We start from the raw sequence: 27,213 nt of genomic DNA, 5'->3' as shown, positions 1-27,213 counted from the left end.
ACTCTCAGGGAAAGTTTCCTCCTGACCCCCATTAGGGAGAGGTTGACTTGTGCCCTGAAGCATGAGTGTTTATATTTCCTCCCCAAACTCTTGTTTAGTTTTTAATGTTTACTATAACAGTTCTAGATACTTATGTTGTCCCTAGATGTGTCCAGTCCCTCTTTGAATCTTGCTAGGTTCTTGGCCTCTGTAACATCTTGTGGTAATGAGTTCCACTGGCTAACTGTGTGCTGTGTGAAATCATTTCCTCTTTGTTTTGAACTTTCAATTTCACTGTTCTTGTATGAAACACAGAGAACCCCGCTTCCCAGCATGGGCTTCTAAGCGTATGACTGAAAATGACCTACACAAATAACAGAGTAAATGAGTGGCTTAATTAAAAAACAAAACTTTATTTGGTCCATTGGAACCTGAGTTTGAAAACCACCCATGGATAATTCGTATCATACAGGGATTACAGATCTGATTTACAATTGATAAAATAGCCTGTGTTTCGTAAGAGCTGGACAGTATTTACAGGGTTAAAAATATTCACAGCTCAGAGAGAGAAAAAACGAGAGAGAGAGAGAGAAAAGAAAAGGACGGAATCGTCCAAAGAAGGAAAGGAAAGAACAGAACATATCGTTCGACGAATAAAAACTACAAATAACAGAGCTTGGCTCAGCTGCTCCCTGCCGTCGGGGGGCCAGCAGGGTCTGAGAGGCAGCGCACACGAAGGGGCAATATCCCTCCCAGCAGAGATCCCCCATTCCCACCCCCCTCCTTCCCAGGGAGCACAGTGCAGACCATAAAAACAGAAGGGAGGAGAGAATTGTCCCACGCTCACAGCCTGGAGGGGAAACCTGGGGTCAAAATAAGCCTTGGCACTGCCAACCCCCTCGGTGCCCAGCAGAACACCAGCCTGCCCCCATTCTGGGTCTCTACAGCACAGCTGATCTCTCAGGGGTGAGACGCTGCTCACAGGGGACAGCCTGGCAAGCTACCTGTGCAGGCCTCACCATAGCACACATCTCTGCTGGAGAATCTGAACCCGGAGCACACCGGGGGCCTAAATGCCTAGGGACTGAGTGCCTGTTTCAGGACCTCCGAAAACTATCATGTTAATCAGGGCAGGTAAATGAAACAGGCGGCTCCAGGGCTGATTCCATCTGAGCATCGCTCCCCCTCGCTAAAAACACAGAACATTTCCCAGGAGTCTTTGGGGGAAGATTAGTGCAAAGCTTAAAACCAGAGTTAAAACCGCCCTGGGATTTTCATGTCAAAGGGCCTGCTATGGGAGAGAGGCTTTGCTGAGCTGGGGGAGTCACGCTCTGCACAAAGCTGAGTGGACTCATCTGCCGTGGGACCTGGCTAGCTCAGAATCCCACATGCAGAGGTGGCAGCATGGGGGTCTTGGGCCCACCACACTAATCAGCCATGAGCACGGATCTCCTGCTAGCGCCCAGTGGCGCCAGGGGCTGCACTGTCAGTCCCATGACACCCCACGCCAATGCTCTCCAACGGGCCCCACGACATCAACTGCACAAGGCGTTTGCTGCCGCTCCAGACTCACTGCCTCTGCTCTGGACGTGACCCTCACCCCCTGCTCCCTCTGCCCTGCAAACCCACAAGGTGCCTGGGCAGAACCCCCTGCCCCACCAGCAGCTCTGGGATCCCTGCAGAGTGGGGTAGTTGTGGGGCAGGGATTCCCTGACTAAGCTAGCTGGGGTTTGATTGGCCGTTCAAAGCAATGATCGTTTAAAAAAAAGAAATGTCAGTGCATGGCAAAACTGTCAAACAATGGGGGAGGGGCGCGAGTCTGCTCAGCCCCTAGCCTGTGTCCAAGCCCCAGTGCTGGCTGGTGTACCCACTACGCTGTACCCACCCCATACACTGACAGCCCTGGAGAATCCCTACTCCAGCTGCGCCTTTCACCTGGGCCCAGCCATGTGCTGCACTGAACCATCAGTCGAGCTCAATTTTTTGTGCAGTGGCAGCTCCATTGGCTTCCCTGGTGCAGAGCAGGCCAGGATCAGGCCAGACAGCCTGTAGTAGGGCCGTCTCTTTGGCTGGTCTCCCTGCGCGCCGGCACCAGCCCTCCCAAAGCTGGGACATGGTGCCACAGGTTGAGAGGCGCACTGAGGAAGGCTGGACTGTCAGTGCCAGGGGATGGTTCTCCAGCACAGCTCATGGCTTCTCTCCTAACACTGCTCCCTATGGCCAGTACTGCATAGTACACATGTGTTCCTCGCACACACTGAGCATGGGCGATGGGAGGGGGCTGGAATCCCACACATGCCCCGTGTCTCATAATGCAGCGAAGAAAAGGGCCATTTCACTCCATTTTGGTAAAAGATGCTTTGTAAAACATTAACAGCTGCTTTTCAAAAGAAATCACCGCCCCCCTCCCAGGGGAAAAAGCAGCTCCGAGCAGCCTCGTTCTGCCCGCTGCAGGAGGGGGCTGCCCCCAAACACTGTTCTTTGCCCTGGTGAAATATGGACAAACATCCCCCTGCAGGCCATGGGACAAAAAACTACCAGTCCCAGAAACCTCTGGGGCATAAGGCTTTACCCAGAGCTGGTTTGGGGGCTCAGAGATCAGGCCACTGGCCAGCAACTTTTACCAGATTTGTGGGTCATATAAATTCCCAGCCTGATCTTCCTCTCCCTGATATTCGCCATCAGCCTCCTGCAAAGCCGCTGGCATGAGACGCAGCTGGAGGCAGAGATGCCAGTGCCCCAGGCCGGGCCGGGCAGAGGCGATTCCATGCACCCATGGCCATTTAAAGCAGCAGCACCTTCCCGACAGCCCACGTGAGCCCACTTCGCCTGGGCTGGACCCTGGCTTCCTCTGTCCTTGCCAGGAGCTCGGTCTCACACTAGCTCTCAATTCTCTTTGGCTGGCAAACAGCCGACAGGAGGGCAAGGCAGGGCCCGAGGCCGGCTACACCGAGCCCCACCAGCTTGCTGCAGCCATGCTTCCACAGCGACCAGGCGGGCGATCCCAGAGCCGGGCCCCGCGGTACCAGGCGGGTGGCAGGGAGCGCAGACAGACAGACAGACGTCAGTCAGAGGTATATTGTTTTTTGCAGCATCAGGTGCCTGACGCTAGCGGAGGGAGCAGAGTCCTGAGTGACCGTAGGGTTTGGAAGGAACCTGCCTCCCCGCCCCCGTTCTCCTCCCCCAGCCTGGCCAAGGCTCCCGGCTGCCCTGGCGATTGGTGGCCATTCCTCCAGACCAAGCGCATGCACTGGAGGGGCGGGGGAAGGGCCAGGATCCTGAGACTGCCCCCGCCCCGGCTGGCTCCCTGTAAAGTGCGTGCGCTGGCGGACAGGGGTTGTGCGGAGGCAGGGAGGGGAGCGGGGGAGGATCCCCAGCCCTGAAGGAAAGGCGCTTGGCGGGATGCTGTGGCACTGCCCCCTGGTGGCTCAGCACCGCCGGGTCGGGAAGCAGCCCGAAGCAGCCGGGGCCAGGGCCTTGGTTAAAGCAAGAAGGCAGAAGCAGGAGAGGGGCAGGGAGGGCTGGGCTGGTTGTCATAGCGGCCGGGGCCCGTGCAGCCCCGCCACTTCAGGGGTGAGCAGCGGGTTGTGGGTCCCTTTCGTTGACATCCAGTCATTGAGGAAGGCCTGGGCGGCTTTGCGGTGCACCAGGCGGTGGGTGATGGAGAAGCCAGCATTCCCTTCCAGCTGGGAGAGGATCACCAGCACCTGTCTGCAGGGGGAGAGTGATCAGTGTGGGTGCAGCCGGAGCCTGCTCTCTGCCCATGGGTGCAGCTGCTGAGAGACACGTGCTCCTACGTGGGGCTCCCTCATGGCAGGGCCTTGTTAGGGCCACAGGGCTCGGGGGCTTGGCCAGCGGCTAGGCTCCCTCGGCAGCCCCTTTCCCAGAGGGGCTCTGTGGTTGGGCTGGAGGCACCGGATTCCCTCACCAGCCCCTGCCTCATGGGGGTCTCTGTGGTCAGGCTGGCGGCACCAGATCCCCTCGCCAGGCCATGCCCTGGGCCGGCAGTCTGGGCCTGCCACATGGCAGCCTCATTCCTGGCATTCCCCGGGGTGTCCCCTCACCTGTGAAGCGGTGGCACGCTGTCCTGGGTTTTCAGGCTGCCCCGCGTGGACACCACATTGAAGCTGTCCGTGCAGTCACACTGGACGTGCAGGTAGGACTTGGGGTGCCGGTTCTCCACCACCACGATCAGCCCCGCCCAGCCATGCGTCAAGTAGTAGCAGGTCATCCCCTCGCGGCCCTGCCGGGACAACCAGCAGGGTCAGACGGGCAGGCCCCTCCCAACCTCTGCGCCAGAGCCACAGAGTCAGTGCCCACCGTCACAACAGAAACCCAGCCAACCAGAGGGAACTGCCGGCCTCTCCTGCTCACTCCAAGCCATCCAAGGCACCTGCCCTCACTTTGCATCACCAGTATTTTCCCACCTCAGCACCCAGGGGAGGGAGGGATGATCCTGCAGGTACAGGGATGCCCTGTGTCCCCATCCCCTGCCCTCCCTGCTCTCCAGGGACTGAGCCCATTCACACCCCCATGCACCCAAGCAGGGTACCTGTGGGATCTGCCAGCCAGGTATTGCCCTCCCACCAACCCGCCCTATTCACCTGGCAGGGAAACCTGGCCCCCAGAGGTCAGGGCACACGACTGAGCTGAGCCAGGCTCTCTGTGGGAGAGGGACAGAGAAGCTGCAGCAAAGGGGAGACCCCCTCTAGCCACAAGCAAGAGCCACCAGTCCGACCCAGGGGGGGTGTCTCCGTAGCAAGCAGCAGCGGTGAGCTAGGGGCGAGTGGGCAGAGTGCCAGCTGGAGCTGCAAAGTCCACCCAGCTATTTGTAGTGCGCTAGCTCCAGCCCCACTAGCGCACATCCCTCTCCCCGGGCAGGGAGGCTGCAGCACAGACGGACCTGGGGCAGCCCATGTGTACCGACCCGTCAGCCTGCAGCTTGGGACTCAGCAGGGCCCCGCACCCACCTCGTGCCGCTCGCCCTTGTTCTCGGTCAGCAGGATGATGGCGTCGGCCAGCGTGGTGGGCTGCGCCTCGACCTGCTCCACCATCACCAGGCGGGAGCTGTAGATGGCCAGGATGTAGCTGGAGCTGTCGGCGGGTGAGCTGGAGGCTGGGAAGAAAAAGATGGCTTCAATGAGGGGGTGCGCCAGGCCCTTCAGCCCCCACCATCCTGCCCGTGCTTCCCCACTCGTCCAGCTCCTCCATCAGATTCCAGTTCAACTCCTGCTGCTTGGGACAGGACGCTGCCCAGGGCACCCTGTTCCCTTCACCAGCACCTCACCGAGCTCCACTGACATCACAGCCCCTTTGGGACAGGCCTTAGTCACCCCCGGACAGGGGAAACCGAGGCACGGGGCGGCGGTATTACTGGCCCCAGTCACATAGTGCCTGGAACAGGACCCAGAAGTTTGGATTCCCAAAGACAGGAATTCTTGAGTCTGTCTGCAGTGATTGGAGGTGACTCACTAGCCAACTGGTGGCACGGCTGGCTCTGGGGGAGCTCCTAGGAGGGCCAGCCTAGCAGGCAGAGGACTAGCAGGGCTGGCATTGGGAACTGGCACCGAGTTCCCAATGCCAGCCCTGCTAGTCCTCTGCCTGCTAAGGTGACTGCCTGCAGGTAACTGCAGGTACCAGGCTGGGGAAGGGCTGGGTGGGCTGTGCTGTGCTGACGGTGGCCCTCTTTCCCCCGTGAGATCGCAGGAGATCGCCTGTGTCTCATGAAACGGAGATGGGGCGCAGTCCTGGAGAGACAAGGACCTGGACTCTCGCCAAGCTGCCTTCCCTCTCCAACCCACCCCACAGCCCCTGAGGGCAAGCTGCAGGGACATGCCCAGCCAATGGGGAAAGCCAGGGGGAGATACCACTGTCCCCCCCCAGCCCCTGCCTGCAGCACAGGAGCGAGGCGGCAGTACAACCGGCCCCACAGCCCCTCCCTGCAGGGCACGCTCAGTGGGCTGGTGTGCTGAGCTGGGAGCGCACCGGGGGCCTCACCCTGGCCACAGGACGTGCCCGGCAGCGGGGCGTTCCAGTGGTTGAAGGCACAGCACACGACAGCGTATTCGCCCGGCTCCAGCATGACATCGCAGTTCACAAACTTCTTCACTGCCCGCTTGCTGTGGGCCACCAGCCGGCCCAGGTTCAGCTTGTTTCCGCTGGTGAAGGTGGCGCGGAACACCATGATGCACAGGTCCAGCAAGTGGCTGTCCACCGTGTCAGAGCGCCTGCCCGGCGGGGGGGGAGAGGGGGAGGGAGGGAGGGGAGGGGAGGAAAGAAGTCAGGACTGAGCCAGCCATGCCCCTGCCCACCCTGGATGGGGAGGCTCTAACCGGGGGATACGGCTTGACTGCCAGCGTGAGCGCTGCTGCCATGAGCAGGACAGGCGAGCTGAGCAGATCCACCAGCTGGGCCTGGGGAAAGCATGGCAGGAGCACCCCCTAGCAGCAACGTGAGTGCTTTGCAGGCATAGCTCTGTCATACAGAGTAGGGATTCAGGGGGCAAGTGTGTACCCAAGAAAGGCTCCCCATGCTGACCTGGGCGCCCTTTGCATGATACAAACCCCTCCTGCTTGCACCCAGCTCAGGCAGAGGGAGACACGTCCCAGGTGCCGGTATCAGCAGAGTACAATAAAACCAAAGGCAGATTTTGCTGATCTTTCCCCTTCGTGTGTCTCCTGCACCGAGTCTGTGCTTTACACTCTCCGCCGGCAGATGGGGCAGAGAGCTTCCTGCCAAGCCCTGTTCTCATCCGCAGTAAGCAGCATCGAGGCATCTCAGCAGAGCCACCTCCCAGGCCAGTCCCAGGAGGGAGGATCCAGACAATTCCCAGCCCAGGCTGCTTTGGGCAGTCAGGGAATAACAACAGCTGGCCTGTCACCAGCATCACTCGAACAAGGATCCCAAAGAGCTTTGCACGTGTTAATGGCAGGGCAGGATTATTATCCCCATTTACAGAGGGGAAACTGAGGCCCAGAGCATGGCAATGACTTGCCTGTGGTCACCCAGGGGCGAGGGGCAGAGCTGAGAATGGAATCCCAGACTCCTGGCTCCCAGACCTGTTCCCCCCTGCACTGCTTGTCTGAACTGGATCCAAGGCATTGCTCCTTGCCCAAGTGCCACACCTGGTTTCCCTGCCTCACCTGCTGCCCTCCTGGAAGAGGGCGAACTCCAGCGCAGCGCGCTCCAGCACCGTCAGCGAGGTCACCGTCACGGGTCCGCTGGCCTTGTTGGGGAAGGTGCCCTGCACCCGAACTTCATGCCAGTCTGAGTGAAGCTTGCAGATATCCACCGAGTCAAAGTATCTGCCAGGAGCGGGGCCAAAGCCAGCGTCAGTCCCAGGCAACAGTAGCCATGGCTGAGCTGAGGCTTGCAAACTCAGGCTGCACCAGGGCCTTGGTGAGTGGATCCAGCCCCACCCTACCCACCACTGGGCAACAGAGTGCCTCCAACGAGGATGCAGATGGCTACCCACAGACAGGAGCCGCACTGCGGGTGGGTCAGCATGGTGCGACCCACATCCTCTGCAATGGAGGGGGGCTTCCCAGCGAGCAGGGGCTGGGCCAGACTCGCCTGGCCAGCACACCCCCTCGCTCAGCCTCTCTCCTTGCACGACTCCTAGGCTGGAGCCCGAGCCCAATGGGGTGGCCCTGGGTGGCTGTGCTGCCCAGCAGGGGGTGCCACAGGGACTGCCCTGGAGACCTGGCCCAGGCTCCCCAGCCCCTGGTGTTCCCGGTGGAAGAGGCAAGGAGCAGGTGGGAAAGAGGGAGGAAGGGGCAGAAATAAAGGAGAGCAGCACGGGGGGAGGCGGGGGGGGGAGGGAGGGAATTAAATGGCTCTTCCCCAACAAGTGCAGGCCCTGCCCCCATGCCCAGGGGCCTCAAAGGACCCTGAGGGGCTAGAGGCATATTAGGAGAGGATTCCTCCTTCAGGAGATGGCACCAGCACGCTGACCACCACTAGGTGGCGCCAAAGCACCAGGTTTGGCAAGGGACAGGTGATGCGGGCACAGCCCAGCCAGCGCTGCACCAGACCCTGCCAGCCCTGCCCCTGCGGCCCTGAAGGCCCACAAACAACCAGGCGCTCGGATTCAAGTCTCCTCTAAGGTGGCACACACCACTGGCCTGGGCCCACGAATTGCCAGCAGCACATTTGGCAGGACCTCCTCATCCCAACACTGGCCAGGTCTGACCCTGCGTCACATACCGGACCCACTGGGATCGCGGGTGGGAGTCAACACAGACCCCTGCCACAGGGGCCGGCCCGCCGCACTGCCCTGGCCAGAGGGGCTAGCGAGGACTGCCTTAGCTAAGAGGCCTCCCAGCCCCTGGAGCATTTACTGCCGACTCCGAATGGGGCATTTTAATGCAATCTGTGTATCTGTCCATGTCTGACCTCGTGCCCAACTACCCATGTTTGTGAGCCTCAGCCCCAGGCTGCCATGGGAACCCAGGGGTCCTCTCCACAGGCCCCGGCCTTGCCTTGCTGTGGAGTACATGGGAGCCCAGGAGCAGGGCAGGACTCAGCCCTCAGGATTTCTCCAGAGCTGTGTCCTGTCCCAAGTGACAGCTTCCCCCATGCCCCTCAGGAAGCTCTGAGAGAGCTCAGGAGCAGCCAGATTTTTCCTGATTTAGGGGCTAAATTTTCCCTTTTGTAATTTCATCCCGCTTCCCCTCCTCCTTCCCTTTGAGCCACCTCCCTCGCCCCAGGTATTTACCCCATGCAAACCTTGGTACCCTCCCACCCCCAGCTGCCACTCAGCCAAGCTCTGCCTAGCTTGGCTTTTTTTGAAGCTGGACTCTCAGTCCAGGAGGCAGCAGAGTCTGATATGAGCCCAGGGATGTTGGGATCTGGGGCTCTCACTAGATTCAGTCCCAGGGGAAGGCAGGACAGGCCCGGTGGGGGAGCTGCCCAGCTCCTGTCCTATAACAGATAACAACGAGGCCAGGAATTAGGAGCCCAGCAGGGCGAGGGGGACCCAGTGCAGCCCCCAGGTGCTGGCACACGGGGAGCCTCCTGCTCGGCTTTACCTGATGAAGTCGCCGTACTCCATCCAGAAGACGCCCTCGCTACTCCCATGGGGCATCAGATCGTTACGCAAGTGCACCGGCCAGTGGGGCCACTCGTCGGACCAGCTGCCATTCCAGGAGAAGCGGCCCCAGGGGTTCCGGAGCCGCAGCAGCCTGATGGGGCAGAGGGAACAGTCCCCAGAATCACAGCAGTGCCGGGCGAAGGGCATAGCTACTGCGCTCGTCAGCTACAACCCACTAGACATTTTTCATCTCCCGAGACTCTCCCCCATCCCCAAGGGTGAGCCAGCAAAAAAGGTAACTTCCTGTCCTCACTCTGCCAATGCACCTAGATCCTAAACAGCTACCACTATCCCACCCCTGGGATCCTGGCACAGCTCTGCCCTACCAGTGCACCTCAGTCCAGACCCACAGCCCCCTGCCTGCTATCCCAGCCTTGGGCCCCCCACACCTCCACCAGTGCCCTTCCATCCTGTATCTGCTGCAACCCAAGTACCGTCCTTAAGCTGCACTCAGCAGAGGCTACTTGCACGGCAGCACCAAGCAGCAGAGTGGTGTGATGTAGGCAAGCCATTAAAGAGATCCCAAACTGAGCCCACTGAGCTAGCTTTGAAAGCAGGCCTTCCATAGCATACTCCTCCCCATCTCTGCCAGTGAGGATGAGGAAGTGGCATGGCATATTGCCAGCGCGGGTAGCAGCCCCATCCCAAGGCCCTTACAGCCTCAGCTGGAGGCTGGCCTGTTTGTACCAGACAAACAGACAAAATCAAGGGGGCAGGTGGGGAACCTTTCTGTGCAGCTCCCTCCCCCCGGCCAGTAAAGATCAGGGACAGCTAGACCAGCTAGATCAGGGCCACCCAGCATACAGCAGGCAAGGACGCTGGGGGTGCTGGCCTACAGCACAGCAGCACCCCAAAGCATAAACCAGTTTGTGTGACACCAAGGGACAGAGCAAGGGATTCCACTGTGGGGACTTGGCCATGTTTGTTATTGGGGTTCCTGGAGTCCCCTTGGGGCCAAGGCCTGCAGGGGGGCAATTCAGCACAGATTGCCCCTTAACCCAACACCCCCATCCTCAGCCACATGACACACACAATCAATTTCCCCGGGATTTCAGCTCGGCCCTACACTGACACCACAAACCCAACTAGAGCAAGGCTCTGTCAGTAACCCCTGGGCAGGCGCAGGAGGCTGGCAAAGCCTCAACACTCCAGGCTCTGTGCTGCTGGCCCCACCCCCCCGAGCACAGAGGGGACTGGCGACACGATACCATGTGCACCGTGGCCCGGCTCACCTGCGGCTCTGCACGTCCCGCACGTCCAGTATTGAGTAGGCGTGCCGCGGGCGAAGGCCCATGCTCTCATAGGCTGCGTCATCCACCTTCATGTTGCCCCCGCCGCAGGAGGCGCCCATCAGAAACCTGTAATGGGCAGGGAGGAGAACAAAGGAGACTGGCGCCATGCCGTGTGGCACTGACAGGGATGGAAGGAGAGGCTGGGAGCTAGCCCTTCCCCTCCACATAAGGACAGAGCCAGGGACAATCATTCTCTAATCCCAAGAGGAGCTCCCCTGGTTCAGTGACAGGCGGCCCAGTGCCAGCCAGGAGATGGCCCCGCCCACGGCTGCTAGTGCCAGTCACACATTCTGCTCTCAGGAACGTTCGCTCTCTATTCATCCCACAGCCAGGCTCTTTGTCCTGAAGCTCCCCAGATCTCCCTGTATTTTGCCCCAGCCCAAGGCCCCATTGGCAATGCCAAGGGCTAGGGCTGCCCATGCCGGGCATACAGCAAAACAGACTGCAGCCACCCCATGTAGATGGTGCCTGCTGAGACCACTGGCCTGGCACACAGCACTCCGGTCTGCTTGGAGCAGGTTATAGACCATTGCGTGCTGCACTCTAGAGCTTCCACTGGACACGCCACTTCAGACACAGAGAAGCATTGCATGCTGGGCTCTGTAGTCTCTGCAGGTGGCATCACACTATTAAAGAAAAGGGCAGACAACCAACTGTACAGCAGAACCCTGGGCATCGCATATGGTCTGTTTAATGATCCCGGCTCCACTCCCTCCTGCCAGAGAGAAATATCGCCAGTTCCGAGCACTCAACACAACCTGCCATCCAGGACCCTAACTTCCCTCCCTTATCCCTGCATCTCCCAATGCCCTTCATTGCAGATCCAAATGAACCCTGCCTTCTTCTAGTCTCACAGATCCGGTTTCACTTCTCACTGCAGCAACGTTACGCCCCAGTGGGGGAATATGCAGGGGTGGGGCCTTAATAATATAGAAGATTGGAAAACAAAACTCAAGCAAAGCAAAAACATCAAATGAATCATCAGGTTAACAATCAGCCATTTAAAACCCAACCCAGTCTGGTGATAACTATGGGAGCGAAATTCAGCAGGGTTGGATTTTCTGTACAAAAACGAACAAAGAGAAAGTCACTTCCTAGCACTATGCCCAGGGCCCTGCTGCCAACATTTATCAGGGCTGCCAAGTGGGGCAGGTTGCAGCCTGGGTTGACACTCTAGCCTCTCTTCTGTGTTCTCTATGAATAAGAGCTGCCACTCTAGACTCTCTTTTACAACTCTATGCTCCTGACAGCTGAACATGAACCCCTCCCGCCTCGTCTTACCCAGCCTCCTTAGAACTCAGCATTTTGGCCCAGATGAGGTCAGTGTCAATGGGCTCCTCGCGAGGGTTAGTGGAGCTGACCTGCAGCATCAGGCTCTCGCAGGGGGCGCCGGTTAGCGTAGCCAGGCCTTCGATGGCGCGCCCCGCCTGGAGGGCAAAGTATGAACCATGCAGCTTGGCCAGAGCCTTCTCAATGAGGGCTACCCACAGCTGCTTCCTCTGGGCCTGGGAAAGGGAGAGAACCAGGGGTTACAAGCACATGGAGGCGTGAAGCCAGCTACGCAGAGTCGCACTCACATTCATGCAAGCCAGGACCTTTGCGCGAAAGTTCCCCCCGGTCTCCTTGACCCCACCCTGCAAAGATCACGCAGAGGAGGCCACAGGGTGAGTTATTGAGTGGCTGCCTTTGAATGAATCTTATCTGACCAGCATCTTGTTCCCGTGGTATCACTCCCTCCACCACATGCTGGAGTTGACCCAAGAGGCTGTGAAGACTCTGACGACAATGTGGTGCAGAGATGTATTTGGACAGGTTTTCAAACGCAGGCTAATGGCCCCACTTCCCAGTAAATCTGGATTTAGGAATGTTTAATACGAAAAGGGGATTTCAAATGAGTCTTGAATGTCTGGATTCATACCCACTCCCCCCAAAAGCCAGACCCATGGATTAGGCTGACTACAAAGCACTTGCAGATTGAACCAATTATATTTCACACAACATAGAGACGAGATTGCTTCAAGGACAAATAGATGACAGCTCAGAGATGTCAGAGACAACAGCAAACTTCTCTCCCCCGCAGTGCAGGGACAATGGGAAGAAGTAATTAGACAGAGGCTGCTTTGCAGGAGGAGCGTTCCCTTAAATTGCTTTATTATGGTGCTAGGCTGTGGCATTGTTACGCGGATTATATATTCATAAATAAATGCAAAGACTGTGTGAATACAACTAGAAATCTGCAAAGGTTCCATCAGCACTAGCCACATGGCACAGCCTGTATGATTGATTGTGCAGCGCCTAGCATAATGGGGTCCTGGTCTATGCCTGGGGCTCCTAGCACTACCACAATACACATAATAAATAATCCTATGGCAGGCGCTTTGTTAGATGAGTGAGGCACTTGGCAAACACACGGCAGCTCCCCACCCAAGGAGCTTACAGCCCATGGAGATAAAAAACAGAGGCGGAGCAGATGACAGCAAAGTGACTGAGGCGATATCTGGCATGTCTCTTGTTGGGGCTAGATGTTAAGTTACACATTTCAAAAAGTAACAGAAAACACCGCCTACATGCAACCTGGCTGAGCTAACACCGTGCTGCAGGAACAGTGGTAAAGTGCTTTGAGATCAACAGATGAAGCGCACCCTAGGATTATCCACATTGCATGACATTTTGTGACTGAAAGGTGACATTCCAGGAGGAGGTGACTGGGGTGGGACCTTCTGAGATGGGGGAGAAGAATGAGGCTTCTTTGTGATCTATAAAGAAAGCCTGAAAGTGCTTTTGTGTTTTGTTTTTAAAAGTCCCTTCTCCCTGCCCTACAAAAATGTTATTTATCTCTGCTTGAAATCCTATACAAGTGGGCCCTGATGCTGCTCTTACTTTGACTTTTTAAAACTCAGGCTTTTGGTTCACATTGGTTATCGCTTATAAATTCCAACACCTACAAAACATCTAAGAGAAAAATTCCTTTTCTTAAAGGTTCAATTCTGCTCTTCCACCCAAGACCAAAGAAAGTTCAATCCACATGCAAGACCTGCAAGGAAACCTCCAGAAAACTCAGGGAAGGCCCTACTTAATATTTCTAAGGTAAAATAAAAACACACTTTATTTTGAAAATAAATATATAACTGTAATTCTTATCCAGCCTTCTCTGTGCTTCATGAGGAGGCACAAGCTGGGCACAGAGATGTATTTCCTCCCTTTTTAGTTTCCCTTTAATGGTGCCCTGGCTTTCCTATATATCTCTGTTCACTCACAGGGGAGTTGGAACAGATGCCTGCAGAAATCCGGCCCATGGTTGTTTTGATTTTGAAATGAATGCTGAGGATTTGCAGAAAGCTGCCAGCCAAGCAGAGACCCACACTGTTTTCTGTGCCCCTGATTTTCTCGGGTCTCTGACACTGAGGCAGTGCGGTTTGTCCGGAGGATTTTCCGGCCTGTGTTTCAGAAAGGACACTTCCAATCTCCTTCATGCAAATGAGCCCAGCAAGCAGCCGCTGGGCCTGTCAGACTGGGCAGGGAGAACAGGCAGTGATGTCCCAAAGGAGCCGAGCCGTTTTTAATCAGTCACAATCCAAGCAGATGCCAGCTGAGCATGCCCAGAAGCATTCTGACAATTGCTCAGAGTGTATTTATGTCGAACGTCCCCCCTCAAACCAAGCAAAGGTTAACGGAGGCAGTCCCCACTGAGAATGGGGCCCTGCCCTGCTTCAAACTGCGGCCCTCTTTTCTCCCATCCCAAGGCTCGAAGACGGCTCATGCTTAAAAAACAGAAGAGTCTGTAAGTGGAGAAGGGAGGAAGGAAACTCAGCAAGTTACATGCATGTGGGGCCCAAGGAGGCTGCAATGGAGACAGCTTGGCAGCCTAACGCAGGCACTGCCTGCAACCACTGTAATAAAGGGAGAAACTCACCCCACAGCAGGCCGTGGAACCATGACTGTTCCCCATTACCCACTCCACAGCCAACAGCGAGGCACAGGGTGGACTGTGATCAGCATCCCCCCTAGCCCTATGATTTTGATCTACATGTCCTGGTGGAAGGGGCTATTCGTGCTGCGTTGCTCTCTGTCCCACCGCAGGCCTGTCAGAGCTCCCCACCCGCTCACCCATGGAACATCAACCCCTCCTGTCAGCCACCCAGTGGCCAGTGGTTGCCAAGGCAGGAGGAGGGGGTGCTGACCTGAGAGAAGAGGAGGTAGCCACACTCATCACAGGGCAGCATGTCATCCACCAACACTGTGGTCCACGTGCCGTCTTTGCACAGCCGCACCTGATAGGCTCCTTCTGGGCACATGGTCCGCGTGATCATCACCCTCTCCACCAGCTCCGGCCGCTCTGCCAGCACCGCCAGGGCGCTCAAGAACCTGGGGAGAGACCAGACAAGAGGCCTCAGGAACCGTGCTGGAGGAGGCACGTCTGCGGCATTGGTATGAAGAGACGGCCTTGAGCTGAGAGGGGGCACAGGGCCTGGAGGGGGGAGGAAGAGAACATTCACCTTGGGGATATTCCTGTGCCTGCTCTACAGAGGAGCCAGGAGCTAGCTAGACGTGCCCTTGGATCCCACCAGCCTAGCTGGACCCCTGGAATAGAAAGGTCCCTCCAGCTGGATTCCTGCCTTCTTAGCCGGCTGCGGGACACCCCAGCCCCAGGGTACCTGTGATCTGGCTGGGGTGGGCAAGGTGCCAGCCCAGCCCCGAGAGCTTTGCCAGGGACTCCAGCTGCAGCAGGCTTGGCCCCTGTGCTGTATCCTGCCCTGTGGGGCAAGGAGTATTTTGCGCACTGGCCCTGCCCAATAGATTAGCCCTTTTCATGCTTTCTGCTTCCAGGAAGAATAGCAGAATGGTGTCCAGGTTGTCTAAGCATACAGGAGTACGCAGCCTGGCACTGCCAGCAGGGAGTGCTCTCCACCTAGAGTCAACACCCGAAAAACTCTGCCTTACGTTCCCCATGGGCTGCAGAGAGGAAAGAGACGAGGCAGCTCCAGAGACCAGGAAGAGAGCAGGCTTTCTGAGCTATCCCGGCCACTCACTGCCAAGTCAAGGGGGCGGGCATGTAGATGGGCATGGAACATGCCAAGTACTCATCAGCAACCATTCTGGAAGGGACGTTAAACCTTGTGCTTCAGGGTTTGAGCCAATTGCTAGCTATTAAGTACCAGGATGAGGCAAATTATCCCACATCTGCTACTGCGGGGTTCTTGCCTCGTCATCTGAGCCTCCAGCACTGACCACTGTAAAACAGGACACTGAGCGTGAAGGACCTTGGCTCTTATCCTGCCTGGCCATGCCCAAGTCATCTTACAGCCATGCACATGCAGCCACGCCAGAGGGGCAGAGACCACAAGGGAGTGGGACAGATCCCGGCGGCCCTGTCTGAACTTGTCTAGCAGGAGATCAGGAATGGGGCTCAGGAGTTCATCTGTGGATGCAGACACTAAATAGGAGAGGAGACTTTGGCTCTATAATGAGGGGTGAGGGCACACTAGGGACTGGGATAGCAGTGGATGTAGGGGGTAGATGAAGGGGACTGGGGTCCGTGATGGGATGAGGGATGGCAGCTGGCATAGGGGTGTTTGTGTGAACACAAGAGAGGGTCGGTGTGGCTGGAGTGCTATCAGCCCCTTACCAGCAGTTTCCCAGGAGTCCCTGCAGAATGTCCGAGGGCCGGGGCGTCCGGAACACTGACCACTTGACTGACCAGTCCTTGGAGATGCTACAGTTGATTTCGTGGGGCCGCAGCCACAGCTTCACCCTCTGCTGCACGCTGTCCCCGTCAGGGAACCCCACCGCCTTGGGCCCTGGGTGAAAACTGTCGTCCACAAAGTTGACCTTGTTCTGCAAACACAAGTATACTGTAAGGGAGGAGCGGGTCTGCACAGCCCCCCATGCTCCCGTCAGCGCAACTCCAATGGCAGGGGACTCCTTGCTCCCCACACCCCCCGGGAGGAAGAGCCAAGGTGTATCTGCCACTGCCCTGGCTGGGAGGGTAGGACACGCTGGAGGCTGTGCCCTCGAGCTGCTGCCAAGGAGGGTGGCACCTCAAATGCTCCCCTAAGGCTGGCATTCAGAGTAAGGTGCCTGGAGACTGCAGCGGAGAGAGCACAGCAGCATTAGACCTCAGCAGGCTTTTCCCAGGGCTGCTGCTGACTGGAGCACCTCCGAGAGCATGGAAGAAGCAGGTCCCTCCTGCAGCTCCCCCTGCAGGAAGCTGAGCCAGGCTGAAGGGACCGTCCTGCTATTCCACATGGGTCAGGGGCTATCTCACAAAGGGCAAGAATTCGCCCTCACACGCCTCTTCATATCTGGTCCCCAAGGAATGTGCAGCCCCACGAACATGTGGGAACCACAACTGCTTTCCACCCTCCCGAGACCAGTCTCGTGGCTAAGGAACGAGGAGACCTGGGGTCAATTCCCCACTCTGCTAGACTCCCTGTGTGATCATGGGCTTCTCAGTCAGTCTGTAGCTGTGGAGTGGGATTGATACCCCTGCCTTTCTCACACCGTGTTCGTCTTGGCGAGTTAGGTTGGGCGGTGTTGGGGGCAGGGCCTGTCTCTCACCATGTGCCGCACACCGGGGCCTGGAGAAGATAAGAATAGCAGCAAACCTCCAAGGAAGCCTCTACTCTAAACCATGCTCTGAACGCTCACTGCTCTGTGCCATCAAGGAGCCTTTGCCAGCTGCTCCCTTGTGGTCTGAGTCATGGAAGCTGCAGGCTGCTCAGAAGCACTCAGCTTGAGGAGGCCAAGCGGGGGAGGAGCCATTGACCAAGGACACATGCAGCAGAGAGGTTAGACAACAGCGATAAAAATCAGAGGGCTGCTGCCCCAGCCCCAGACCATCCAATTCCCTTCCTATTATAGGCCCAGCCTGCTTCCACCTGCGCTGCACTCTGCGCGGAAGGGGGAACCAGACCGGGCTGAGCACTAGGAGGGTCTCCAGTGCACCCATAGGAGGAGGATCTGGGAATCGAGAGACTGTGCAGGAAGAGGGCTAGGTTGAAGCATTTGTGTCGGAGATAAAGAAAGAAGCATTTTGGGGGCTGAAGTGCAGGTCTACTCTGGGAGACCCTGTGGCCAGCTAGAGAACTGTTGGTGTATCTGTTGTCTTAACACTCAGGGAGCAGCGCCTGACAGAGGAGAAATAACATTTACTCAGACTGTTTACAACTGGCTGGTACAAACCAGGATCTTTTTAAATTAAAGAAAAATCAAATTGTTACGATAGAAAACAAATGAGATTTAAATGAGGTTCTCTATCTATGGCAGGGGTGGGCAAACTTTTTTGCCTGAGGGCCACATCGGGGAATAGAAATTGTATGGCGGGCCATGAATGCTCACAAAATTGGGGTTGGGGTGCTGGAGGAGGTGAGGGCTCTGGTTGGGGATGCGAGCTCTGGGGTGGGGCCAGAAGTGAGGAATTCAGGGTGCGGGAGGAGGCTATGGGCTGGTGGAGTGGGGTGCAGGGAAGGGCTCCGGCTGGGGGTGCGAGCTCTGGGGTGGGGCTGGGGATGAGGGGTTTGGGGTGGAGGAGGGTGCTCTAGGCTGGTATCGAAGGGTTCGGAGGGCGGGAGGGGGATCAGGGCTGGGGCAGGGGGTTGGGGCACAGGGAGAGGCTCAGGGGTGCAGGCTCCAGGCGGCACTTACCTCAAGCGGCTCCCGGAAGCAGCGGCATGTCCCTTCTCTGCCTCCTTTGTGCAGGCACAGCCAGGCGGCTCTGCATGCAGCCCTGTCCAGAGGCACCGCCCCTGCAGCTCCCATTGGCTGTGGTTCCCGGCCAATGGGAGCTGCACGGGTGGAACTTGGGGCAGGGGCAGCATGCGGAGCTGAGGCCCCAGGGTGTTCCTATGCATAGGAGCCAGAGGGTGGGGCATGCTTCCGGGAGCCATGTGACACAGCTCCTGACCCTGCTGGAGCACCAGAGGGGGGCCATGCCGCTGCTTCCGGGAGCCGCGTGGAGCGGGGCAAGCCCCAAACCCTGCTCCCCAGCAGGAGCTTGAGGGCCGGATTCAAACAGCTGGCGGACCAGATCTGGCCTGCAGGCCATAGTTTGCCCACCCCTGATCTATGGGGCTAGCTCTTTTGGCTCCTGTTCCAGTCTGAAATCACTGTGGGAGTTGGGTTGCTCATTTCTTTAATTAGAGTTTCCTAATTGTTCACAGCCTTCCTGATTTTGCAGAGGGTTTTTTCCTACTGACAAGTTTCACACTTACAATATTCACCTGTACCGAACAAGAGAAGTCCCAGGGCCTCCTTAGTCTTCTCTGAGGGGAGCTCGCCACATAGTCAGAGACTAAATTCATGAGCAAATAGCCTGTGCTCTATTTGAAATCAGCAACGTCTTCTGATATACTGCACGTACAAAGGTGGGTCTGTGGCAGTCTCCCCACTGGACAGGTGAGGAAACTGAGGCTCAGGTTGGTAGCAATGAATGTGTCAGAGCCAGGAACAGAACCTTGTTCTCCTGACTCTCATTCTAGCACCCTTGTCACCGGACAAGGAGCGATACCATCAGGATTGGAGCAGTTACCGTTTGTCGGGCGCTCGGGGTTCCTGTCACCACCCCTTCCTTCATGCTCGCTGAGGCTTCCCACCCAACTGCCTTTCTGGATGTGGTGCTTGATCTGGTCTAGAGCATCACGGGCTAGCTCCTACAGCAGCAGTGGGCCCCAGTGGTACTAGCTGCCGCCTGAGTACATACCAAGGATTGGGCAGGAGGGTACTCAAGCAGAGCTGGCGTGTGTATTTCAGCCCACACTAGGAATTACACCTCCCAGCTGCTGTGTCCACACACCCTGGACATGATTGTGGGCAAGTCATTCCTGCTCTGTTTCTCAGTTTCCCCCTTTGTACAACAGTTTGCTGGATTACCAGAGGGGAGGGCATGAGAATTAGCCAATGCGGCAGATTCTCGAGTGGTGTAAAACTGTCACAGCTTCCCTGACTTTGATGGAGCTCTAACAATTTGCATCAGCTGAGCATCTGCCCCAGTGTCTGTGCAGTGCTTTAAAACAGAACATGCTCTATTAGTGCCAGGTGTTACCATTAGAAAGGGAGGGAGGGATGCAGGATCAGGGGATCCAGACAGCATAAGGTAGAGAGAGAAATGAGAAGGGGAAACAATGCCAGGCAAAGAGACAAAAGAAATGGGAGAACCTGAACGAGTTTTGTGCCTAAGGGGGCAGAGCAGAAATAAGACTGTAGGTGGGGAGATTAAATCTTATTCCATTCTGGGACACAGGAGGAGGACAAGGCTAAAAATGAATAAAGCCAGGGCCGTGTCGGTTAATACACAGACCCAGGGAGAAACATTTTGAAACGTACAAGCAAAACAGACGAGAGCAGAACGCCATCAGCAGTTAATTCAAGCAGAACTTCCTCGCTCAGAGGGCTACTAACATATGGAATAAACCACCAGAGGAGACTGCTGATGCAAATAGCATCAATGGGCTTTAAGAGGTTACTCCATATATTTCGGATGCTTGGGGCTAGTCCAAATGGGAACTGCCACAAAAGAACAGAGCAATGGTCCATCCAGTCCAGAGTCCAGACTCCGGCAGCGGTCTGTACAAAACATAGCCATGGCTTTAAGACTATCAAACACAGCAGCAGATCGAACTCTTTAACCTCCTCTTAAATTCAGGCACAGAGCGGGAATGAATTCAGTCAGGCAGAATCTCTCATGCTGTTATGGTGGGAGCACAGATCAAGACCCAGCACACAAAAAGAGAGGAACAGGAAAGAGTGGGGGAAATCTGGAGAGGACGAGAGGTTTACTGCTTTGTTAATTATCCATCGTGGTGTATTTCTTTCAGGTCCCAGGATCCTGTAAAGCTTCTCCCTCCAACCTGTTGCAGGAATTCTGATCAGGTGGGTTGATCTAGCTGCAAGCTTCAGGGATAATACCTTCACAGCTGGCCAGAGGGAGTTCGCTGTGCTCTGGGGTCTGGAGAGCCGCAGGGCACTGGGCTAGACCTCTCTGTCTGATCAGGTGTAGATTAGCCATCAGGGAATGAGGTGAGTTATTCTCTACCTGACTATTTTAGGCCCTGATTCAGCAACACACTTAACATGCCAGTAGCCCCAGTGCCTCCAAAGTCACTTGCTTAAAGTTAGGCCCATTGTAAATACCTTCCTGAGTCAGGGCCTTATGGATGTAAAGGTGCCCAGCTGCCTTGGCAAAGATGGGCGCCGATAAAAATAAATGTAGGCCATAATTTTCTACAGCCTTGTATTCAGAGTCAGTATTCCGTTGGTCAATAATCTTCATGGGGAGCTGTAGGGGGGAAACCCCAGCAGGGCTGAGTGAGGATGGAGGTGAATTCCTCACCAGCAAAAGGGAGCGATGGTACCCAGATTCCATCCGCAATAAAAGCTACAATGCCCAAGTCTTCTATAGTGCTTTTAATCAGTAGATCTCAAAGTGCTTTACACAGAGGTCAGTATCATTATCCCACTTTACAGATGGGGAAATTGAGGCACCAGTCAGGAAAGTGACTTGCCCAAGGTCACCCAGCAAACCAGTGACAGAGCCAAGAGTGACACCCATGTTTCCCAAGTCCCAGTCTAAGATTCTTAACACTAGGTAACAGTGCCTCCCACTAGCCCAGAACGGCTGGATGCTTTCTCCATAAGGTGCGCCCACATTACAGTGATGAAAGCAGGAGAGATTAGAGATTTCTTTAGTAGAAGCAATGAATGAAGGTTGCCATCAAAGCATCCTATCAGAGCAAATCATTGCAGCGTGGCCAACCCTTACGGCAAATCTCATGTTTGTTTTTTTCCTTAAAGCCCTAAAACCTTGGAGTCACATGAAAACAACAGAACTACAGCTTTCATTTAAAAACAAAAACAAATCAAGAAATGCCTAGCCTTCCTGGCTGCAGACAGAAGCTTAAGAATGGTTTCAGAGTAACAGCCGTGTTAGTCTGTATTCGCAAAAAGAAAAAGTATGCATCCGATGAAGTGAGCTGTAGCTCACGAAAGCTCATGCTCAAATAAATTGGTTAGTCTCTAAGGTGCCACAAGCTTAAGAATGTGAACCCTAAAAGTTAACAAGCCAGATGGCAAATAAGAGCTCCGAATGAATGATTTTTAAAACCTCATGTTTTTTAAGTCCGTATCATGACTTTTTAGGCCCCAAGTCACAGATTTTTAAATTCTTGGGGTTGGCAAAAGTGGTATTATTACTATCAGTCTGCATCCACTTTTTGTCTCTTGTTTTATTCTTGGACTATACGTTCTCTGGGGAAAGAACCATTTTTGTTCTGTTTATACATCACCTAGCACAATGGGGTCCTAGTCTCCAGCTGGGTCTTCTAGGCAGTACCAGAATACAAATAATAATGTTCCTTTATAACATCATTAGGTTTCAGAGTGAACACACATTCAGTAGAACTGGGCAGTACACACATCTCAGAACTAGTGTTTTGGGCTCTCTGCAGACTCAGGCAGACAGCACTGCAATGGGTCACTCTGTGAAAGTATCCTCTGCAACCATAAGGGCTAGAAACCTAAAGGGAAGATTAAATTGAGCAGATTGGACAAATGACCAGGGATGAGTATATAAATATTGCTCGGGCATGTAGGAATGGAATCAGGAAGGCTAAATCACACCTGGAGTTGCAGCTAGCGAGGGATGTTAAGAGTAACAAGAAGGGTTTCTTCAGGTATGTTGGCAATAAGAAGAAAGCCAAGGAAAGTGTGGGCCCCTTACTAAATGAGGGAGGCAACCTAGTGACAGAGGATGTGGAAAAAGCTAATGTACACAATGCTTTTTTTTGCCTCTGTCTTCACGAACAAGGTCAGCTCCCAGACTGCTGCGCTGGGCAACACAGCATGGGGAGTAGGTGGCCAGCCCTCTGTGGAGAAAGAAGTGGTTCAGGACTATTTAAAAAGACTGGACGTGCACAAGTCCATGGGGCCGGATGCGTTGCATCCGAGAGTGCTAAAGGAATTGGCGGATGCGATTGCAGAGCCATTGGCCATTATCTTTGAAAACTCATGGCGATCGGGGGAAGTCCCGGAAGATTGGAAAAAGGCTAATGTAGTGCCCATCTTTAAAAAAGGGAAGAAGGATGATCCTGGGAACTACAGGCCGGTCAGCCTCACCTCAGTCCCCGGAAAAATCATGGAGCATGTCCTCAAGGAATCAATTCTGAAGCACTTAGAGGAGAGGAAAGTGATCAGGAACAGTCAGCATGGATTCACCAAGGGCAAGTCATGCCTGACTAATCTAATTGCCTTCTATGATGAGATAACTGGTTCTGTGGATGAAGGGAAAGCAGTGGATGTGTTATTCCTCGATTTTAGCAAAGCTTTTGACACGGTCTCCCACAGTATTCTTGTCAGCAAGTTAAAGAAGCATGGGCTGGATGGATGCACTACAAGGTGGGTAGAAAGTTGGCTAGATTGTCGGGCTCAACGGGTAGTGATCAATGGCTCCATGTCTAGTTGGCAGCAGGTATCTAGCAGAGTGCCCCAAGGGTCGGTCCTGGGGCCAGTTTTGTTCAATATCTTCATTAATGATCTGGAGGATGGTGTGGATTGCACCCTCAGCAAGTTTGCAGATGACACTAAACTGGGAGGAGTGGTAGATACGCTGGAGGGTAGGGATAGGGTACGGAGGGACCTAGACAAATTGGAGGATTGGGTCAAAAGAAATCTGATGAGGTTCAACAAGGACAAGTGCAGAGTCCTGCACTTAGGACGGAAGAATCCCATGCACCGCTACAGACTAGGGACCGAATGGCTAGGCAGCAGTTCTGCAGAGAAGGACCTAGGGGTGACAGTGGACGAGAAGCCGGATATGAGTCAACAGTGTGCCCTTGTTGCCAAGAAGGCCAATGGCATTTTGGGGTGTATAAGTAGGGGCATTGCCAGCAGATCGAGGCACGTGATCGTTCCCCTCTATTCGACATTGGTGAAGCCTCATCTGGAGTACTGTGTCCAGTTTTGGGCCCCACACTACAAGAAGGATGTGGAGAAATTGGAGAGAGTCCAGCGAAGGGCAACAAAAATGATTAGCAAAGGAGTACTTGTGGCACCTTAGAGACTAACCAATTTATTTGAGCATGAGCTTTCGTGAGCTACGGCTCACTTCATCGGATATGAAGTGAGCCGTAGCTCACGAAAGCTCATGCTCAAATAAATTGGTTAGTCTCTAAGGTGCCACAAGTACTCCTTTTCTTTTTGCGAATACAGACTAACACAGCTGTTACTCTGAAACCTGTCAAAAATGATTAGGGGACTGGAACACATGAGTTATGAGGAGAGGCTGAGGGAACTGGGATTGTTTAGTATACGGAAGAGAAGAATGAGGGGGGATTTGATAGCTGCTTTTAACTACCTGAAAGGTGGATCCAAAGAGGATGGATCTAGACTATTCTCAGTAATAGCAGATGACAGGACAAGGAGTAATGGTCTCAAGTTGCAGTGGGGGAGGTTTAGGTTGGATATTAGGAAAAACTTTTTCACTAGGAGGGTGGTGAAACACTGAAATGCGTTACCTAGGGAGGTGGTGGAATCCCCTTCCTTAGAAGTTTTTAAGGTCAGGCTTGACAAAGCCCTGGCTGGGATGATTTAGTTGGGATTGGTCCTGCTCTGGGCAGGGGGTTGGACTAGATGGCCTCCAGAGGTCCCTTCCAACTCTGTTAGTCTATGATTCTAACCACTTGGGCTTGCCAGAGAGATGCCAGGCTCAATGGCTCAGAACCAGCTCATTCCCCCCACATGCTATGCAGAGTGCCAGAGGAGCACAGGCACAGAGGGCAGAGTAAGGCTGCGGGGTATTAAAGGGCCTGGCAAGCACTCACCTCCTGGCAGAAGCTCACAATGTTTTCCCACAGGGCCTTGGCCTCCCCCTCGTCTGTCTGCCGCCGCTTCTCCGCATCCATGCTCTCCCGCCTCTTGAGCGGCTTGGCACCTTTGCGCTGTGTCATGTACAGCTGCGGGGTGTGGCAGGCTGCACAGTGCTTCGCCTTGAGTTCGTTGAGCAGTGTACAAGCGGGGCAAGACCACTGGCTCAGGCTGTCCTGGACCAAGGGCGGCTGGGAAGGGAAGAGGCGGGCCATTTTCCGGGCCGACGGGGCCTTGCTCCCACAGGAGGTGCAGCCCCCTTTGTCGGAGCCACAGTCAGAGCACTTGGGGGGCGGCTCGCCCTGCGCTCCATGCTCCTGGAAGCCGTGCAGTTTGGAGCAACCACAGGCTTTGCACTTCTGCGCCAGGGTGGGGTTCTTTAGGGTGCACTTGGAACAGGCCCAGGTGGTGAAGTCGGGGCTGGAAGGGCTGCAGGGGGTGAAGCGAACCGAGTCCCCCGCCAGGTCGATAGTGTCACTGCCTTTCAGAGCACTGCAGGTCTCACACTTGCTCGACCCAGCTGAGTTGAGCAGGGCACAGGTGTTGCACTGCCAGTGGGACGGGCTGATCTCCATCTCCTCCTCCAGCACGCTCAGCCGCTTGTTGGACAGCAGCTCCTGGAAGCGGGCAGCAGGGGGCGCCCTGGCCTGGCCCTGCGGAGACCCCTTCTGCCCAGATGTGGGCTGAGAGGCGTCAGGCACCTGTGGCTGCAGCTGGGGTGGCACCTCCCTGCGGCTCCTGGGCACAGGGTTGTTCTGGAGGCCAGGGGAAAAGGGGCTGAAGGTTGGCATCTTCTGAACGTCCTGGTCCATGATCACCGGGCTCTGGATGGCAACAGGGTCACTGTCCAGGGTTTCTATGGCAACACCGGGCTGTGCGGGAGCTGAGGTCACATGGAACCCAGCTGGGGCAATGACTTCGGGAACTACCAGCGCCTCCGGGGGGATCTTGGGTAGCGAGAGCTTGCGTGGCCCCCCACAGGCGGAGCAGGAGTTGGCCATGGGGGTGTTGTGCAGAGTGCAGCGCTGGCAGGCCCAGCCATCCTCCAGCTCCGCCTCGTCAGGGCTCTTCCCCCCAGACTCTTCGCTGTTGCTCTCCACCTTGTGTGCCTCCTCGGTGGCGATCCCCTTGGGCTCCACCAGGACAGCGGGCTTGGGCAGGATGCCATTGATGATGGGCAGTGGGGAGCCGCCAGGCGCAGGCTCTGGCGTGAAGCCGCACACCTCACAGGCCTCCTTGCCCAGGAAGTTCCTGAAGGTGCAGCGGGCACACGGCCATTTCTGCTCCTCCACGCTGAGCCGCAGGATGTGGTTGAGGTCTGGCTTCTGGCGGGGGGCCTCGCAGATGGAGCACTGGCGTTGGCCCACTGGGTTCAGGAATGTGCAGCGGGTACAGGACCACTCCCGCACAGCAGCCATAGAACCAGGAGAGTGGGTGTGACTGCAAGAGAGCAGGAGAAGAGAACATTACCAACCCACAGCACAGGGAGGGGAGCAAAGGAACACACCAGAGCCTAGAACTCTGTGCAAAGGAGCCTCGAACCAGCTACCATCTGATGGGCTCTTGGTAGGGGATGGACTAGGAGGCTCTCTCTGCACTAGCCAAGAAGAAAGTGTGCATACCTCTGTACCAAACACACACAGCTCCTGCTAGAAAGGTGCTCACGTGCTTATGTAGAGGGGACCTTGCCTACAGTACGGGAATGTACAGGAACCCAACGTACTAGGGACTGGTTTCTCTGGCACTGACAACCCGTTTCTCCAAGCGCACAGCACCAACCTGGCTTCCTACCAAACAAATTGAGGAGCAGCAGAAAGACAGCAATCCAATGCTGTGCAATGCCTGTGGTCACTCCCTGGACAGAGGAACACCCTTGCCCGCCAAGGAAATGCCAGGCTCTCAGCGGATCCATCAAAGACCTGGAAGTGATCCCACTTTCTTCCCTTCCCTCTTGCTTATCACTCCGAGATTTCACGTGTCAGCAGAACCTTCATGGGGAATTCTCTGAATAACCACATGGCACCAGGCAACACAACACAGATTCAATTGCACTCCGGACTCTACCCCACAGGAGCAGTGCTTTGGCCTAGAACTGTAGAGAAATGCATGGAGCACAGGCTGACAAGTATGTTAATACCATACCTCCAAGCGGCTTTTCTAAAGCAACTTTCTCCAGCTTACACTTGATTAGTTTAAACCGCACCTGTGTCCATTCACCTTAGGTGAATATCTGGATTACTTACAGACAGACACAGTGATCATGTAACAGAAGACCCTGTTGTAAGACAGATATGCAAGGGGAAGAAAAAGACACTCTGGTTAAAAAATCAAGTTTTTAAAAGAAACAAATGTTCTTACCCGGGTAATTCATAACAATGTAGCTTATTAAAACTTGAACACATTTTAAAAATCTAATCTATATTTCACCCTGAATGGTGAGTATTTGCTTTGTTCCCACTACTCAACTGTGGCACTAGCCAGTTTCACTTTTGATCTCAGACTCTTTCTAGTAGCACAGGAGAAACTTGCTACAAGGTTTGCAATGTAACACTGCAAGGGAAGCTTTAAATCCTAACCAGGCAAAAAACAAACCCAAACCACTTTTCATTGGAAAAGGAAATGAAGTGATGGACACACTGCTAGTGATCTTAGATTCTGTCAGATCTTTTAGTACAGAAACATTTGGTAAAACATTGAGCCTATGCAAAGCTGGCTGTTCCCTCAATGCTGGGGAAGCCTTTACTCGGAGCTGTACGCTTTGAGATTAATCCCTCTGCCTTACCATCGCACTAGTAGTGTTTTCTGCCTGAAAAAAACATCATCTCCCCTAGCAGGGATGCAGGGTCAGATGTATACCCACCAGAGTAGCAATGTACCAACAAGTGCCAGAAAACGCAGGGTCTGTGCCAACACTCCAGCCACGGCACCCTTCACTCCAGAGCCTGAGCGAAGGTCAGCACATCAGGCTGAAATGGGAACTTCCTGCCTCTTTCCTCA

General features: G+C 55.1%; 1 protein-coding gene across 5 annotated transcripts in view; it reads right to left on the bottom strand.

The window, feature by feature from the left end:
* Nucleotides 1–372: 372 nt before the first annotated feature.
* CAPN15 (calpain 15) overlaps nt 373–27,213 on the bottom strand; it is a 94,541-nt gene continuing 67,700 nt past the window's right edge. For all 5 annotated transcript variants that reach the window (XM_037910612.2, XM_037910613.2, XM_007054525.4 and 2 more), the window contains 11 exons: nt 24,174–25,656; nt 15,989–16,197; nt 14,544–14,727; nt 11,644–11,867; nt 10,303–10,428; nt 9,009–9,161; nt 7,122–7,283; nt 5,977–6,206; nt 4,950–5,095; nt 4,044–4,222; nt 373–3,690 (listed from right to left, as the gene is read on the bottom strand). In XM_037910612.2, the coding sequence (XP_037766540.1) occupies nt 3,513–3,690; nt 4,044–4,222; nt 4,950–5,095; nt 5,977–6,206; nt 7,122–7,283; nt 9,009–9,161; nt 10,303–10,428; nt 11,644–11,867; nt 14,544–14,727; nt 15,989–16,197; nt 24,174–25,656 (3,274 nt within the window). In that variant the 3' untranslated portion in view covers nt 373–3,512. The remainder of the gene's footprint in view (nt 3,691–4,043; nt 4,223–4,949; nt 5,096–5,976; nt 6,207–7,121; nt 7,284–9,008; nt 9,162–10,302; nt 10,429–11,643; nt 11,868–14,543; nt 14,728–15,988; nt 16,198–24,173; nt 25,657–27,213) is intronic.

This window comes from Chelonia mydas, chromosome 10, assembly GCF_015237465.2.
Source record: "Chelonia mydas isolate rCheMyd1 chromosome 10, rCheMyd1.pri.v2, whole genome shotgun sequence".
NCBI classification, from domain to species: Eukaryota; Metazoa; Chordata; order Testudines; family Cheloniidae; genus Chelonia; species Chelonia mydas.
This window is presented reverse-complemented; position numbering and strand designations above follow the sequence as displayed.